The sequence below is a fragment of the Montipora capricornis genome, chromosome 8 (genome assembly GCF_036669925.1).
Source record: "Montipora capricornis isolate CH-2021 chromosome 8, ASM3666992v2, whole genome shotgun sequence".
Taxonomy (NCBI): Eukaryota; Metazoa; Cnidaria; class Anthozoa; order Scleractinia; family Acroporidae; genus Montipora; species Montipora capricornis.
The window spans coordinates 37,428,108-37,446,982 of NC_090890.1; the positions used below are offsets into that span (position 1 = coordinate 37,428,108).

The window sequence follows — 18,875 nt, forward strand, 5'->3', positions numbered from 1 at the left end:
AAAAATGCAAACTTTTTCGTCCGAAAAATACAATTCATTTCGAAAAAGAGATTTTTTTCCACCTTTCTTCTATTATTTCCAGTCTATGATTTCTGTTGACCTGAAGGCACTAGCTCTTTGAACAAAATTTGCCTGTAAAACGCGTTCATGCTTCACATGCACGAGTCTGATAAGCGATTTATTTACTCAAAGTCAAAAGAGACGCAACATTTGTTAAATGAGGTGTAAGGAAGGAAAACGTGTTCGGATGTAAAATGTTATTCTTGGCATCAAGCGCACTGATATGAAAATTCAAGTCGTGTCAGATTAATAAGGAATGAGGACTATCTTTAAGGAATAAAATAAAACTTTCTAGAAAACAAACGACATTGAAATTATATGTTCCCCTCTATACTTTATTTGTGCAAACTTAACTGTTTCGAAGATAGCCATATTTGATCAGTCAGTTTTAAAGATGTTACAAGCACGGAAACTAAAGCACGTACAAATTAATAAAAATTCGCAGCAACAATTCAATTTATAAGCTGGACGTTTGGATTTGAACGGTACCCCACCCGCCGAAAACATTTATTCAAACCTGGTGACACAACTGAATACCTTAAACAAACAAACAAACTACAACAAGAAGCCTAAACAAGGAAACAAAAATTCTCTGAGACATTTAATGTTGTTGAACAGAAGGGTTCGCACCACGGCTTGAAATGAAATTTAAGTTCCCGGAAGGCCTGAAATGAAATCCCTAGCCAGCAACTGCTTCTCCATTGGGCACCTGTTTGATGAGATGTTAGGAGGTTTCACTTCATGAAACAAATAATGCGTTGACCATTCTGTGGCTATATGTTGCTGTTGCGGTCAGGCCTTAAGAGCTCTTTGGTCTGCCGGTATGGTCGTTCTAGTTGTGACTGATAAATGGGGATATCCCAGGTTTGAACTGCCTGTGTGGAAAAGGTGCTTTCTATGAGTGCTTTGCTCTACCAGTTATTTCCTTCTTTTGAGTTCGTTACCTAACTCTAAAATTGCAATCATTTAAATGAAATTGACTTCAAGTTTCTTTTTCAAAGCTGATCGCATGAAGGATCGGCAACTTCAAACATAAAATATCCGCGGTCTGAAAATGGCGAGGAAAACGTGAAAAATAAGTCAAAATTAGGAGGATGTTGAAAAAACGTCCACAGGGAAAAATTAATAAGTACGCCACTTTTACTGTATATTCCGGTGAGAAATGCCTCCTCCGTCTGAAAATACGGTATCCTTGCAGTGCCAAAAGAACAAATAAACTCAAGTTGGGCTTTCACTCACTACATCAATCCTTCTCAGTAGTCAACTATAGGAAAAAGAGCTCAGGGCATTGATATAATAGTAAGGCATACAGGGATGTTCATAATGGTCTCACCACAGGCCACAGAGTCTGCGTCTGTACATATGGCTTCGGGATTGTACACAATGCAAACTCATATAGTAAACTGGGCCAATAGAAAAAACTAGTACTAGATATTGAAAGCAAACGTCACAGATATTTTAGCAACAGTAAAATGATTTTTTAAAGACGTGTGATCTGAACTTGAGGGTGTATTCCTGATCTTCAGCACGACATGGTTAACAAAGGAGACTAACACTCTTCCTTGTATTTTGTTTTCCTTGCATTGCTGAAATTTCCGCAGGCTGAAAGAAGCAGAAATACAAAACAGATATATGAAACCGCAGGGATTCTTTTAATGAAGGCCAGTTACACGTTTAAGATCATGATTTTTCAATCCTTGGAGCTTTTGGGAAAAAATCCTAGTTTTAAGCTAAATGTATGTGGAAAACGCGATTCTTCCTTACATATAGATTCGGATAAATCTCAGTTTTCCATTTGCAATTGTACATCAATAAATATCTGTTTCACTGTTACGAAGGAAAGGCCCCCATCGAATCCTTTGAGCTCTTACTAAGATCATGATATTGTAACCCAGCAAGAAAAATTCTCAGATTATCCAATTATCTTGCTGAGGTTGAGTCGAAGTACAAGAAGATCCAACAGAACTCACAAATATACTTACAGCTATTTCTTTCAGTAACCTCATAAAAACTTTCATATACATTCCCTCCTGCCTTACACTGGTATAATTGAGAAGAAAGGAATATAAAGTAACCCGTCTGGACTCAGGACACAGACTGAGCCCAGGCTAAAGGTTTTGCAACTTCGAACATAAAGTAGGCCTGTGAAGAAAACAGCAAGGCCTTAAACAACAGTAAACACGAGGACAGAATTTTTGGCGATTGCGGCGAAAACTCAATTTAATTGCCAATCTGAACAAAATCATAGCCACAAGCGTTCGCTGAGCTTTATAGAAGACGAATGATCAAAGAAATGTTGGGTGATCGTTGAAGGTTTTACATTTATGAACATTTTGAAACACCAATATCGGGAAAAAAAAATTAAAAATAGATGACATATTCTCTAAGGAGATAAAACATTAGCCATTTCATGGTCCAGATTGTGAAAACAATTATTTTCACGACTTCACATCTACATACACTTTTTATTTCTAAGGAATGACACCGGGCTTATTAAAACGCGACTTGCTGTCAACTTTATTTTACTTTATTCCCCTAAGGCAGGCATGTTCGATCGACTTTTTCTTCATACATGATTAGTTAATTCATGAGAGAAAAGCATCCAATTTTTCGACTACCACACAACAAGATCGACACTTCAATTATACGAAATTTTTTTGCGAGCCAAATGCGAAATAATGAAATCGTCGTCTCATAAAGATTTCCTTTTTTGTGAAGTTGCTAATATCGCTTCTCGACGTGAGGTGAAATTTCTTTGCCATTGAATCTACACCTCAAAGGTCCCGACTTCTCTTATTAAAGTAAAATTTCTTTGAACACCTTAAAAGTGTGAGCTTTTGAAAACTTAACACAGCAACAGAAAAGTGACCTCTTTCAACCCCGCTTTTGTCTGCTGGTCCCTACAGCTTCCTTCATTTTATATTTCCTTCAAATATAAATCTGAAACTTCCTCTATGTTTGAAGATTGTTTCTTTAGAATTTTGTTATTCTAGTTAGATGTTTAGCCTGTAATCACAGCGGGCCCCCCAGGAGGAACGTGTTAAAATTCTAGACAAGCGGCGCTGCCTTTTTTTCTGCCTTTTTTTCCAAGAAAAATAAGGCAAAAAGGGAAAACGAATTGGCTTTTTTCGAATTTTTTTTTGTATAAATATAAACAGAAAAAAGCTAACCGTAGGAAAGAAATAAGTTTTCACTTAACAAACAATTAAAAAGTTGTTCAACAACAAACAGTCCGAGATTACTTTGATTAGAGCACCGCAGAAAATCTGCACTGAGCTTTATGTGAAGTTGCGTTGATTTTCTTGAGACTAACGAAAAAATTAAATCCCCTAAAAAGATATTTAAGCGTCCCTCGATAGCTAGTTCGTTTTGCATTAACAAAGACATCTACCTGGCTCTTGCAGCGAAACGCTGCATGCAAAGACTCTTTGACGCTCTGAAGAACTAAAGCCACCTGTTTAAAAAAAACACTTCTAGAACACAGAAAGTTGAGAAAATAGCCATTCCCCTTGACAAAATCGTCTTGTTCACTTTCCCAGTTAGAGTCAGTGAAGGGACCCTCCGTACCAAAGCCACAAATACTACGGAAATTCCAGTAATACTTGGTGAGAATTGCAATGGAATCAGTGAAGCATAGTAACTACGAATCACGTAGGCGCCCTTCTGTCATTTGATGTCTATTTTAGCAAGGAAAGATTTCGTTCGTTAAGGAACTAGAAAAGATGGAGTCAAAGAGAAATGGAAAATGGATCGGTTGCTTCTTTTTGAACAGCTACAGTGGTAAGAGTTTTTTTAAAAAGAATAGAACTATGATTGGATTGTCTCCCAAAAAGAAGTTGTTTGTAGCTTAATTCTTAAACAATACACACATGATGAATATTCAGTGTGGATTTTCCAAAATGAATACTTTAAAAAGCTGAAATTAACACTGTTTCATGATTTCTTTTTACTTGCTTTTAAATATCTAAGGATTGCAAATAGAAATAAAATCTATCGAATGGAGATCCAAGTCAATATCTCATTCATTGCGACGCATCGTTGTGTTAATAAATATTTGTCATCTACATGAAAGTGTCAGGTTATTTTTTTCTAAAAGAAACTGTGTATTTTAGTACTTCTTCGGGTCGAGTTTTAAGTTCAGATTTCGAAACAGTCTTAACAATTTAACGAAAATAGTCATGCTTTAATATCCAGTTCGACGTTGACTGATTGAGAATGGCGTATATCATCGGACGAGTCCGAAAAATATGCTGGAAGAAAATACGAACCGTGGTCGAATAAAGTCTCCAACTACCCCTTATATGAACCAAAATTCATAGGAAAAGTGATTTTTATTACATTCTAATCGATTCTTTGTTTTTTCTTCTCAGTTTAAGGAGCCAATGTGAGAGTACACGGAATAAATGCGGGGACAAATCCTAACCTAGTGCCGTTAGAGTGAAACAAAAAAAAAACAGACAATGAACGTTTATTTATAAGAAAAAAAGCAAGGAAAGTATTATTCCTATACTTTTTGTACAATTGTTCCTGTAGAATTGTTTTAAGGCTCAATATATTTTTAAAAGTTACAAGTGAGTTAGGCAGATTTTGCATGTCTATCTTAAACCTAAGGATGACAAGAAATGTTCAACTCGGCATGAAGACCTTCTGCTGTAGCTAATTGAGTTCGTGTCACAGTACAAAGATTTTTCAGAAGAAAATCCTTCAGTTAAATGGGAACAGTTAAGGATTTTGATTTAAAAAAAAAAACGAAGTCTGACGAAGATATAAGGCATCACTAATGAAAGTAGTTTCCATGCAGAGCGACTTGTAACAGAGAACACTGGAACAGAGTATGACAAGAAACAGGATCTAATTTCAAAATTTGACATGATTTTAGAAAATGTAGATACTTCGAATTAATCCAGCTGAGAATTTTTGTCGTAGGTCTCAGATTAAGAATTAGTTTTCCTCGACTGAGGCTAAAATCTCTGACTATATAAAATTCAGAATGATGGTCAGGCATTTATTCTTCAGAGCTCTTGATTTCGGCAACTAGCAACTGGCGTATCTTGAACAGTTTTCTTATTCTTGTTTGGGTAACCTCGAATTTCGTTAAGTATTCAGATTTAAACTACAACTAAAAAAAGAAGAAATAAAAAAGAAACAAATCATTTTCTTTAAGTAGTTCAAATGTTCAAGGAGCTGAATTGAGCAACATAGGTATTCCGAATTCTGGAGATAAATATAATAAGAAATATTATAATGATAAATTTGCCAAATTGGAATACAGACTGACGATAAAGCACGTCGTATTTTAGTTATACACAAACATAAACAGAGACTGCCTTTCGATCCAAAGCGGATCGAGGAAAATTACGAAATGGCTTCGTTCAGTTTCAGTTTAGCATTTTACGAGATATAATCAAATTCAACATTTTATAAGCTTTAACTGGTTATCAGCGCCACCTTTGCTGATAATAAGAACGCCACGCCGAATATCGACAACAACGCTGACAGCGAGGAGCTGCAGTTAATTGGACAGTTATCATGCTACACTCTCAAAAACTGTGAAGTTAGTGATTTTCAGTAAAACAGATTTTCAGTGATGTGACCTTTTTGTAGCGAGAGAGAGTTTTTTCCTGCCTCCTTAAAATTTCAGTTTCTCTGTAGACGAAGACACATTTGAGGGAGAAAAGTAAAAAGCGACGAGCCTGAATGTTCGCTTTGGAGTCACTTTTTTAGTTTGACACCCTCTCCAAGATGCGAACACTGTTGATACATTTTGAACGGTTTAAGCCGATTATTGCTACTCTGGCGTTGAGTAGGTGTTCACAGGGCGTTCAGATGAGGAAAAAAAAGCGCGAGGCGGAAACAGATGGTTGCATGCGAAGATACAGTTTTGAATCAAATTTTATCGGCTTGATAAAGAAAAGGGAAGGAAACATTTTCTACGTTTCAAGACACTTGCAAAAAAAAAAAAACCTTAATTGCATGTTACGCGAAGTTAACAGCGAATACAAATACAGGAAACAGTAAGAGAGTAAAAAAGGGGGTTTTATTTATATTGAAGTTGATATTAGGACTTAAAAACCAGCAACTACAACTTGAGCAGCACCATTTCGGGCATTCTTTCTCAAAATGCAAAAGAGGGAAGAGGGGCGCGTAGGCGGGAGGGGGGGGAGGGAAGAAAAAAACAAAGCTGCAAATTACCCGAGGGATATCTGAATCGTTTAGATCTCAGTAAGAAGAGTTGAAGGATCGGCCAGGATAAAGATCGATTTAAAACGTTTGCTCGATGGCACCCGAAACTGGATTATTTTCCTTCGTTATTTCGCAAAAAACAAAATACGAGAAACGACAGCAGTTGTTTCTCTCCGTTCGAGATCGATTTGCATTTGTCTGTTATATCTGCTTCAGCGCAAACACGTTAGACACAAAACTCTTACAGTCTTTCAAATTGCTATCAATGACAAAAGAAGCTAGCGCTTTAAGGCTGTTCAGGTAAACAAAGGCTATTAATTCACAAAAAAAGGAGCTAAATGTTTGCTTATTGTCTCGCAGTCTGAGGTAATCTATAAGCGTCAAAGGAGGTGACAATCGAATGGATTCTTTTATCTGTCTCGGCTATTATCGCCATAAAAAAGAGGCGGTAAGTTTTACGATCGGGTGTCGGCTAAAAAAATTGCGCCTTCAGAATGAAACAGACGCATAAAATCTTTCTGAAGCTATTTTACAAAAGAAAAAAAGTGAGATTTGCAAATGCGCCACATATCGATAAAAAAAAAAAAAGAATCATGCTAATTCAAGGACCTGTTTTGGATACCTCGCCCGAGGCAAAGTTAGGCAATAAGTAATTCGAAAATAAAAGAAGCTGCTAAACGACGTCAAGTTGGAATAAAGAAAGAAGCTGCTTTAGGTTTCAAGTGTACATTCACTTTAGCTGGAACAAAACTGCCAAGCAACAAACGAAAAGTACCGTTTCTTTCCCAACCAAACCGAGTTAGTAAGCAATGATCTTACAAGGCGAATTCAAGTCAGAACCACGTCAGCGAGAGCTGAGAAAAAAAGACAGCTTAATACGACCGAAGACGGTACAAATCATGTTGAAGACTTTGACAAAAAGGCTTACAAAGCGTAGACCTCGTTCGGTGTTGGTCCAAACTTTCAATAGTTTTTGCTACATGATTTTCATCGGGTAGCATGCTAATAAAAAAATAAAAATAAAATAAAATAAAAAATACTAATAATAAAATAAAAAATACTACTAATAATAATAATAATACTAATAATAATAATAATAATAATAATAATAATAATAACAACGCGCATATTCTTGTATTCCCTGAAGTCGATATGACCGGGAGTTTCGGTCGTCGTTATCTCACAGTTCTTTAATTTTCAGGGCTCAATTCGGAATACAACCCACAACTGCGTATTCAGTTTTGACTCTAAGACAAATTAAAATACATTTAATTCTGTCTATAGACGTTTATCTAAGCAAGCAGCAATTAACTTTTAAAGAGTTCTCCGGCGATAATTGTCCTCGCATCTTAATACGCTTGGTCATATCAAAGTCGGAGTTGTTTATATCTCTGGCCGGCTATCACGTCTGTGTTTCTGGTTTATGCTATGTACATTTCAGAACTTTTGACCATCTTTATAAGGTTTATTTCGTTAAAATTGAAAACCAAAGCGAAGAAGAGAATTTTGTAACCTGGACGTGAGCCAGTTGCGTTAAGTAAAAAGGACTGTGAGGAAAATTAATTACAAAAGGTGGATTTTAAAGTAGTCTTCGATGAAATGAAATTCTCAGTTGTCATATGCCAGAGGGCGACTGCATGCGCGGTAAATTGCTCGAGGGCAAATCAACTGATCAACGAATTTGACAGCTATTTCGAAGCCGGCCATTTTATTTACAGGTGGCACTCCGGTTGTCACAAAGGCGAGAGCAACTTACCCAAAAACGCGTTTGAAACACAGCCCGGTTTGCATTTGCGGCTGTATCCGAATTATCCCCTGTTTCCCGTTTTTATCTGTCGTTAATGGTCCCACTCTGCCGGGCAAAGACCCTAAACATAATCAGGCTCAAAGGAAATACTCGGAAGTGGGTAATTTATAACCAGTTTCCGGTTGTTTTTTTCTGCTTGAATAATATGCCCTCTACTTACAGAAAGCATCTGTTTCGACCGAATTATAGCACCATCAATCTTTTTTACCTTCGCGAGGTGCGATACTCAAAATTTCCGTCCAGACTTCTTGACGACTGTGTAGGATTCGATTTCTTTTTTGTTAATATAAAATCACAAACGAGAGAGCGAAAACTTAATTAGTATGCCCTTTAAAACATTGGTCGGGCTGTATGTTTGTTTTGAAAGAAATAAAAAATGTTTTCTGCCCTTTAACGAAAACAAATTCAGGCTGGTGTTAACAAAACGAAAGTCGATGTATTTAACAATAACTCACAAGGGCTAAGTTTTGAATCAACAAAGGCCATGTTTGAAACTTTACAAATGTTTTAATTTATCCTTGCTCTTTCGAATGACCCCGAAAACCAATCCCCAAATTGAAACCCCGGTTCGACTCCTGCAGCGAACAAATATCAAAATCGAGATTTCTCACATTTAATCCAGCGAGGAACCGAGAACAGTTTGAATTCAGGGAAGTCAAAAAAGCGTAACTTGGAACAAAACATGGCTTTGTTTGAATTGTATGTTGCCATTTTTGTATGCACGCACAGCAAGTTGTTCAATAAGCATTGAAGGGAAACACTCAACGAAAACGAGGAGAAAAATTCTTTTGTGATCGTTCAAATTTTAACTTGAATAGCGCGGATAACAGAGTCATGCCATAGAGGCATTTGTTTTATTGAATACTTCTTGCACTCTTAAAAAGGAAGGGGTTTTTTTTACAAGGGTTTAATCATCAAATATTTCCCGTCTGCACGACTACGCAGTTCGTTAAACAATTCTAAATGTGACGAAGCTTGTTGCGACGGAAACAAAGAAAAAAGAAAAGGCACTGTCCTTTTACACATGATTTCAGTTCCAAATAAACGCGAGCTTTCCTAATTAATGGCGGGCGCTTTTTTTGTAACAATTACTGCTTTCCAACACCTTCTCGTCGTATTCAAAAAAGCAAGGGTAAAAGCTTGTAATTAAAACCTGAGCCGCATCCTTAACATTGGATTTCATTTAAACTCATAAAATCAAGTCTGAATATCATGATGCATCTTTGAAAACATTTAAAACAAAATTCATGAAATGTTAATAAATTAATTTGCGCATTTTTTTTCGTTGTGAATTGTACTTTTAAATTGAGCTTTAACAGTGATCCCATATTCAGTTTTTGGCTTTTAACGGCCACGTATTAGAATAAAAAGTTTATAAGTAGGGTACGACGTTTTTAGGTCGACAAATTTAATAGCAAGTCATGCAGGCAACAATAAAAGCTAACTCGCAACAGACTGAACAAAAAAAATTGTTCACTGCCGCCTCGATCATTGCCGGATTATTGGGACAAAAAAGGTTGAGAACATGTTCGAATCTGTCGTTTTGGTCGATAAGAGAAGCAAGTCGAATTGAAGAGAGATAATCCCACCTTGTTCGTAATTTCATTTTTGAGAACAGCTCTTAATGTGCAAAAAAATTTCATATGCCGAACAAATAGATCGATCCAGAAGTTCCATGGTTGAAGCGTATGGAAAGATTCGTCCAGCACGCAGCGAAGGCTCTTAATAAGCATTCTTAACTTCAAGCATGCATGCTGGTGTGTGAATAAACATCACAAGATGAAACACCGTAAACTACGTACAGTACAGGAAGAAAACGAAGTCGATCGCGAAGCCCTGTAAAGTTAAATATATATTTAGAGTACAATAAAAACAAGGAACAGTAGGTTATATGTGTGTATGTGATTATACGTGTGTTATCTTCCAAATAGCGCCCGCTGTGGTTATACTCGAAGCAGTACACTGCAGCCTATTTCCTGCGCACTTTGCACGGTTGGAGGAGAGTTTTAATGAAATGATTCTTCGAGATTTTTGTGGTCAATTCCACGAAAAGTTTGGCGATTTCCTTAGGGAGTCACCATGAGTTCAGTTGTTTTTTTAATTTCTTATTTCACAGTTGTTAAAAAGCGATTAAAGAAACTTCACCACAGTGAAGTTTATTAAAACGTTCGACAGCTCGGAAGGAGTACCCTTGAACCGGATACATTAGACCGTAAAAAAGTTAACGGTGAATAAAGATGTAAAAAAAATATGATGGAAATGAAAGGGACCTTTAGTTCTTTTTCTCATTTTCGAAGCATTTTTAATAAAGCAATTTAGTAAAAATGAATAGACCCCTTCAAGCCAAATTTGTCAAATTCTCGAAATGTGGCACCAATCGCATTTCCGAGAGACGAAGGACAATTACCTTTAGGCTTTGTGTCTAGAAATTACGGATATAATTGAGACAGCTGAGTAATATTTAGCCATGAAAACACGAGCAGGTGGAGCCATCCGCTCGCTTGAGAAGTTAAACTGTTGAAAAGATAACTCTTCTTTGAATACACTATCTCTCAACAGACGGTGTAATATCGCTAGAATATTCATTGTGAAAGATAAGTCACACAGACTGGAAAGGAAGGCGATAAGTCAGACATTTTCTCATAAAAACCCTACAAAGCTTTCTCATGAGGTTGTCCTTTTTACTCAACATGATTAATATCAAAACAATTAATGAGAGAAAAAGTGAAATGCCCCTTGATCGAGCAAGGTTATCCTTTCAGAAAGCCATATTTATGCAAAAAAAAAAAACTAACTTGTGTATTACGTGCAAGTTATTATGCTGTCAAAAAATACTGTCTCTGGGCAAATTCGCGTTTATTACTTATTAGGACATGAATGAATTTGTACAAGTGGCACTAGGAACCCAGCAACGGCTCTTCAATCTCATAACAGTGTTTCTTTTTTCTCGTTAATTCTCTCTGCTTGCAGTTTCATTGAGGGATAGTGTCAAATGCTGAATTGGTCCTTAAAATTCAATAACCCACGCTAATAATTGCCTTCAGCATAGCAGGGAAGAGTAAAAATTGTCTTTTTTCTCCTGCTGAAGGTGTACAGCTTGCCCTCGTGCACCGCTAAGCTTGCAAACCGCGGAAATTAGATAGCTGTGCCTCTGAATACAATCAATTACATGAACTTTTGGAAAGAGAGCGCCCCGTGCAGTGGAACTGTTTATACAAACTATGTTATCTTCCTCCAACGATGAATAAACACTCTCACGGCACTGCGGTTCAAACTTCAACGAACAATGGCGTGCAGCGTTAGAATTGTACTTAGCAGTGGAAGTCACTTCAGTGCCGACATTAATTAAAATTATCCGGATGAAATTGGGTGTTATACGCTTTCCTATAGCCGACCAAGACCAAGACACTCTACAACTTCATTATTATAAGCACGAAAGCCAGATATAACATCTGATGTTTGCTTCTTTTTTTGCTTGTACAGTTACCAACTTTGGCGGCTGAAAAGTACGAAAAAATATATACTGCGAGGGTTAACTACCCTACCCATGCATGACCAGCTTTAGCCCTCTATGGGCAATTGAATGATATATCGGGCGCGAATTTTACGTCGCTTGTAAACCAAAGCCAAACTGAGGTGTCTCCTGCCGATTTCTGTCAATAGCATTCTGTCTCTTGGGGTGTTAATAAATTTATCGCCACAAACATTGCAGATAAAGCGCTAAGGTGTTTTTAAACATTTAGGTGGACAATTTCAATGAGGCTTCATCCCTTTAAGTCAGCAAGTAAAAACGTCAAATTTGACATGGTTTCGCGGGCGCTTTCGGTGTATTCTAAGACAACTTTCCTGTCAAGACATTTATCCGTAACAGTGGTGACATCGCTTCAAGGTGTTTATTCTTTCCCGCTGTGCCTTTCAAATTGTGTCCCTCCCTATACGTCTATCACCGAATCCTCACCTGCACTGTAGCTGTTACCGAACGGCAACATGTATTCGCAAAGCTCTTCAAAAATATAGCGGCGGACACGGCTCTTTTTCTGAGAAGGCGCGCGACGCGCTTCCCGCGCGCTTCCGACTGGTCTTTTTTTTAATCTCGGGCGTGTTCCCAGGTTGAAAACGAGCGAAATGGTTTGCGCTCTGCGCTAGTCAATAAGATAAGGAATGCCAAATATAGTGTTGTTTTCAGAAGCTATCAAACAATTAAGAACATAACCGCAGCTCTGCGGGAGACGACTAATCATAATATTCACCAGGATCACTTTACTGCTCATGCGTGCTTTCTTGGCAGGACAATTGTCAGTCGAATCTCACGCTGCGTTTTAACGGTGTAACATATGCTGCTGCACTCAAAACTTTCGCGTAGCCTCTCTGTAATAAGAGTTTGAATCGTTATTATTTACACTAGCCTAGAGCTGATCCATATTCAAATTCAAGGAAAGCCTTAAAATGGACGGCGGTTTTGCCAAGCGTTATTCCCTGCCGTCGTTCGAGAGCGCAGCTTTAAGGTCCTCATCGGCGAACAACTTGCCAACTACCTCGACCGCGGGATTCAACGATTACAAGAAGGACTCGCCATTAGGTATGAATCATTTGTTTGACTCCGGGAGCCATCTTTCGTCGATTAGATTTGCTGCAGCGCACAGGGCACAAGCCGAAGCCGTCGCCTTCGATCAAAAACCGCCTGGGATGTCCTCGCAGCAGACCCTCTACCATTCGTTTCCTGCGTATCGTCATGTTTCTTCTCAAGGCTTCCCACCCCACGACTTTATCCATCACCAGGATTCGCACTTGGCATCGGCTAACATATCGAGCTCTCACTCGCTCGCACTTCACGAACCCATCGTTTCCAACACGCCCAATTACTCACATAGGCACAACATGTTCAGCTCGCCACCAACCGCTGCAATTCACGGAAACAACATAAACTACCATCACGCAGTGACGCATAAAGGCTTAGATGTCACGAGCAATCCGCATATACACTATGGCGCTCTTGCACCAGGCCACGAGGCCACTTCTTCGCACCATGGCATGCCACAGGTTCTCAATAATCAGCTCAGGTATCGAGGGGACTTTTACTCGCGAAGCGATCGCTTTGCGCAAGGCGGTCTTGGAAACCCTTTCTTGGATCACGGCCCCACTGGTTATGGAGGGGCAACGGGACCTGGAATGTATCACCTTCCGTTGATGAAACAGCCCACCAACCAAATCATGACTTGCCTTTGGATAGATCAGAATCCGGTTCAAGGAAAACGAAAGCCATGTGGTAAGCAGTTCACTATGATGCCTGATCTAGTGTCACATATCTCGGACGAGCATGTGAGCATAAACGACTCTAGCCTCCATGTCTGCCACTGGCAAGAATGTGGGAGAAGCGGCCAACCTTTTAAGGCCAAATACAAGCTGGTAAACCACATCCGAGTGCACACCGGGGAAAAACCTTTTCCGTGTCCCTTTCCCGGATGCGGAAAACTGTTCGCTAGGTCTGAGAACTTAAAAATTCACAAACGAACTCATACTGGGGAGAAGCCGTTCGAATGCGAGTTCCCCGGCTGCGATCGCCGTTTCGCCAACTCTAGCGACAGGAAAAAGCATTCACACGTGCATACCTCGGACAAACCATATATCTGCAAAATCGAAGGGTGCAACAAAAGCTATACGCACCCCAGCTCTCTGCGAAAACACATGAAACTTCATGAGACCGGTGGACTTAGACCTTTGTCGCCACCGCTATCTCAAACTAACGGACGGCGGGATAGTATTAGTTCAGACAGAGAAAGTCCTTTAAAACCTACGAGATCGCCTTCGCCTAGAGCGAGACGGAACACTGAAAACAACTCAGAGTGGTACTCTTGTTAAGGGCATAATTTGCAAACAAAATTGATATTTTGAATGTTTGTCCACTTCGGAAGGCCATGTTTAAATTAGAAGCACAATAAACTTTGGTGGAGGACCATATTTACAGATAGTGAAAAACGATTTAGAAAATGTTTGCTAGTTTATTTCATTCAGGATCTATCCGCAACCTTAACATCCGTCGCAATCCACGGTTAAGGGCAAATTAAGAAACAGTTTTAAATTTAAAATAAGACGTCGAAAGAGAGTGCTTGTGAATCGATGCCACTATGTCGATGAATTTTTATTGCCTGTACAGGTGCTTAATTCTTCGTGTAAATACAACAGCTGATTAACGGAGATGAATAGGATTGTACACTAACTCAAGCTTACGAATGCCGAAAAAGACAAGGTAAAGATTAAGTTGTGGAAAACGCGGCTAAACGCTGTTGAAATCTGTAAATCGGTTTTTGTTGAAAGAGACAAAACAATCTATGTGTACACATGTAAGTGTAATTATTTTGCGGCTTTTAAGCACTTCATCCACAAAGCAAAGGGTTGGAAAGGTGGGATTCTTTGTACAATACAAAATTACAAAGAGGCGTTGATGAAAAGTAAGAAACGTTGGTCTTTCCTTGAACGAAGTTACGTTTCGTGAGGTGACTGACACACAGCTATCACAAACATTCAGAGACCATGCTGTTTCTACCGGTTGCCACTAACAGTAAACGTTTCTCGTTGTGTCACGGAAACTGTGGCATGCAACAAAAAAACCTCAAACTCAAGAAAGTTGAGCAGTGTCTGAAGTCGCTAACAAATGCACTTCAACTTCATCAAAGCGAACGCAACACTCAGTAAAAATTGCCGTCACTCTATAATTAGTTGCCCACGCCATCAACGAAGCTTCAGATAAAAAAACAGTTTGTGTTAGAACATGATTTTCAATTCGATCAAAACAAAACCATTTAATTTATGTTTGTAGCATGTGAAACTAAAATTCAACTTATCGCCAAAATAGCTCTTTACGATTCTTATCAGTCTTGTATCAGTGTTAAACAAGGTTTCTTATCGTTTTGTGCTCATGAAACAGTGAATGGTCGGTAATGAGTTGATATCAGGTCGGGTGTTAATTAAAGATGCATGGACACAGTGGCCTTCCTTCGCCTTTTATTCTCCTTCAATCAATTTTCCTCAAAGAAATAAATCGATTTTGGCTCAATGCTGTCAAGACGAACAACATGCTTCAAGTCCCTCTCAATTAATCAAACTGAGCAAATCTTTTAATAGATTACAATAATTTTTTTAAAGGATAATTTATCTGCTTCACTTTCAAAATCGATTGAATGAGTTCAGAGGGTGGCGACAATTTATGTTTCATCCTCTTTTATTAATTTGCATACTTTCTCTAATAGTTTCCCTCAAAATGTTGCCTTTTCATCCGGCGTGCCATTGTTTAGTTTAAAAGAAAGCTACTACGAATTCAAGAAATCTTAGTTGCTCGATTCCGAGCAAATGCCCTGAAAACAAGTTCGCCGTAATACCTTAACAGATTTAAAGGGGTTAGGATTTCCCATTGATCGATAGCTAAAACATAAAAAGAGGACGGATTCTTTTCGATAAAAGCGTGGAAGATGGGCAGACGCATGGAGATCCCGATCAGATGCTGTAAGATTTCCACAAACAATACCCCGGCGAGATTATTGCCCCCTGAAAGATTAACATTGCAAGATTTTTTATTTCAAAAAGCATGCTGTATGCTCACTAACGCGGACTTTTCATTAAACAAACTTGCTCAAATTTTCAGTTCAAAGAAATGGTTAACTCTCTTCATAGGAACAGTGTAAGCCGAACGTTGTGTAACAAATGACCATATCGTCAATGAGGAATACACTGCATCAGAAGAAAACCAATTATGTATAACGTGAAAGTGAATTATCTATCAATAACTTAAACTTGGAGAAGGTCAAACTGCTCAAACGTTTGATTTTCATGTATAGAGATTCTCATTAAGTACGCCGTAGCATAGAGTGTAAGTACTTGTCGGTTTCAACGGCCGGGCAAGTATTTTTAGGATTTGTCAGATGCATGAGCGGCACGGAGATTGATAGGAAACGAAGGATCTTTCTTAGTTCAAGAACAAATTGGGAACGTTTTTGTCCTTTGGCATCAAACGAGTAAAGATGGTTTGTCCTTGTCTCGCTTCTGGAGAAACAAATGAGTCAAGTCTCCACTGTGAAGTTTTAAAGTTAGTTTATTGACATTACTAAGCTTTCACCAAAACTGAGAAAACTGTAAGCTAAATCAATGACATCCCCCAAACAATTTTTCGAGCGTTTCAGTAGCGGTCATGCTACTGTCCCGGGCTACTGTACTCTTGATGTTTCTTTACGACATGTTCCAATTTTAAACAGCATTTTTGGCATCTGATCCTGGATGTAATAAATGACTACCTGGCTCGAGCCCATTTACAGAAGCAGTGGACAAAACTAAACAAAGAGGTATTTCCTTACGTATGGTTGATGTCATTTATTGCGTGATATTAAATGCTTTTCTTGGGCCTTTCAAAACACATGTCTTTGGACAGGTTTCATAGTATCCACGAAGCAATATAATGAGACTCACGACAGAAACAAAAGCTCAACTTTTTTGTTTCCTTTTGTGTTCTGGTATCCTTATTCTTTTAATTATATTCATACCATTGCTCAAGAGGTAATTGTAATAAGTTAGTGTTACGAGACTCACCCTGATCGATCTGTAATTTTTTAAAAGGCCTCAAACAAAAACAGTTGTCTAGACCAACGGAAAAGTTATTGATTGGAAAACTTCCTGTGAAACCCTTGGCAAAGCAGTTTGAGATAACAGCTGGAACATAGCCGGAAGAAATGTGTCGAAAGAAGTCAACTGCCCTTCGACAAATGCACATGCAAGCACTCTTTGTCGCACGATGTTCCCAAAGAGGGAGATTGAATCCCACGCTCAAATTAAGAGGTAATATTTAATCTTTCTACACCCTACTGCGGTCAACAATAGCTAATCACAACCCTAGACGCACTTGAAATCGCTTTTGTGCTGGAGCTTTTGAAATCTCGCCTCCCCGCAGAGCCCCTCCTGAGAAACCACGCTTGATGAAAGATAAACTGTTGCAGCACTGTGAAATACGCTGCGAAGGTGGAGTGATTCATAGCGCCTCGTGTAAACATCAGTACTGTGAAGGTGCAGAAAAGTTTGCGAAACGTGGCTCAACTCTTGAGTATCAATGCACCGTGAACCCTCTTACAACAAATGCATGGGTTCGGTTTCACAGTTTTAGTTGCGAAGGAATAAAAAACTAATAACTTCCCCAGGAAACCACTACGCTCTGGCGATGATTTTAATTTGAGTCAACCTTCCGCAATCAATGCGGAAAAATAAAGCAACAATCCACAGGAGCCAAAACTTGATCATAGTTTAAGGGAGAGCATATGTAAGGGTGCAAACTACGACACAACCAAACAAACAACAAAGTCAAGTGTCAAAAGCACCTTGTTTTCATTACAGATAACCATCGCGTCAAACCACAAGCTGTAAATTCATCACTGTCGTTTTGATTATCGCCCTCAAGTAATGTAAACATCTCAAGAAAAAGGATTTTGTCCAAGTGAATGCCAATTCAACACCTTAAGTGGACAGGCCTCGCGCAAAGATCATTTTCTCTTTTTTCATAGGCTACAGGAGTTGAATTACTACGTCTTTAATTTCACAAGTCATATTTGAATAACAATAACAACATATAACTCATACAATTTAACAAGGTACGCTTTAAAATCATCGAGGCAAAATTGAAATGAGCAGCAATAAAATATGTTAATATTGTTGTAGCGGCCAGGTAACTTTAGAGCCCACTGTGCAATTTACGTCGCTATTGTTTTATTTAGTATTTTCCAGACCTGAATCTTGCTTCGAAAAGATACATACGAACGTCTTGGTAAAGTGATAGTTATACACCTACAAGATTATTAATTTCCATATTTCCCTTTAAGACCGCTATACCCATGAGGAAAAATACGATGGCTGCTGGATTTGATGATTCAGAAATATCGTGAGGTAACGTTGAGGGATATCAAAATCATGGGAAAAGAAAAAAAGAATATCCATAGCATAATGCACAAGATTCTTCAGGATCAGTCAAACACAAGAGCCGACATTGTTGTTGTTGCAATACATCTACATTATAAATTACTGCAATGTTCAGTCACAACTGTTAGGGTTTTGCTTGTACTCTCCACCTAACGCTAGAGAAAAAGCAAATACAAAATTCAATGCAAAACATCGAATAGAAACAACAATCCAACTCCTTTCGTCCCGGACTCATGTAAACACCCACTTAGTGTTTTATGGCATCTCGGATCAATGATTTATCGAATCTAGTGAATGAGTACATTTTTCTTAGATTACGAACAAATGTAGAACCGATGAGGTTATCTTTATTTTCATAGTTACCCCGCACAAGGGTCATTTCAAGTCCCTTCTTAATATCCCTAATATTTTGTGCGATCGAGTTTCCAAAAGCTTAAACCTACTGTGACTTTGAAATATATGCCTTACTAGCGCGGTTATCTACTGGTCTTCCCTAAATTTCCTTGAGCCTGTTAATTCTGCTGCACATAAGATATTTTTATTTATTCTTGTTTAGAGATTTATCGTGTTTATTCAGTAAAAAGTAACCATTCAAAACGATCAAAGCTCTTCACCCGCGCAGACCATTGATTACAGAGATCAAAAGTCTGTGGCCATGGTAATTTAATACACTGAAAAGGGTCTACAAAATGTCAAAACTAAAGCAAAGATTGCAAGCATGTTAAATTTGAAGAGAAATTCATCCAGGTTTTCATACCAGTGTCACAACGTGTCTGGCGTGACTGCATGTCTGTTTTTCTCATTCCTTACACTACATCCATTTCGGCTCAAGGCTCAAAAGTAGTCTGTGTTGACACAATGAATGGGTGATAAA

At 38.4% G+C, this 18,875-nt stretch overlaps 1 protein-coding gene and 1 long non-coding RNA gene across 4 annotated transcripts in view; one reads left to right on the forward strand and one right to left on the reverse strand.

Annotated features, from left to right (window-relative positions):
- Nucleotides 1–218: 218 nt before the first annotated feature.
- LOC138058865 (uncharacterized) overlaps nucleotides 219–18,875 on the reverse strand; it is a 48,821-nt gene continuing 30,164 nt past the window's right edge. Inside the window, exon 4 of one of the 2 annotated variants that reach the window (XR_011134105.1) lies at nucleotides 219–1,662. This is a non-coding gene — a long non-coding RNA (uncharacterized lncRNA). The remainder of the gene's footprint in view (nucleotides 1,663–18,875) is intronic. The other variant, XR_011134106.1, reaches the window with a different exon arrangement.
- LOC138058859 (zinc finger protein ZIC 5-like) overlaps nucleotides 12,338–18,875 on the forward strand; it is an 8,225-nt gene continuing 1,687 nt past the window's right edge. The window contains exons 1-2 of one of the 2 annotated variants that reach the window (XR_011134102.1): nucleotides 16,253–16,873; nucleotides 17,905–17,968. Coding sequence is in view for 1 of the 2 variants with exons in the window: in XM_068904307.1 (XP_068760408.1) it covers nucleotides 12,497–13,316 (820 nt within the window). In the remaining variant the exon portion in view is untranslated. Of the gene's footprint in view, nucleotides 13,317–16,252; nucleotides 16,874–17,904; nucleotides 17,969–18,875 lie in introns of those variants that run through there. The other variant, XM_068904307.1, reaches the window with a different exon arrangement.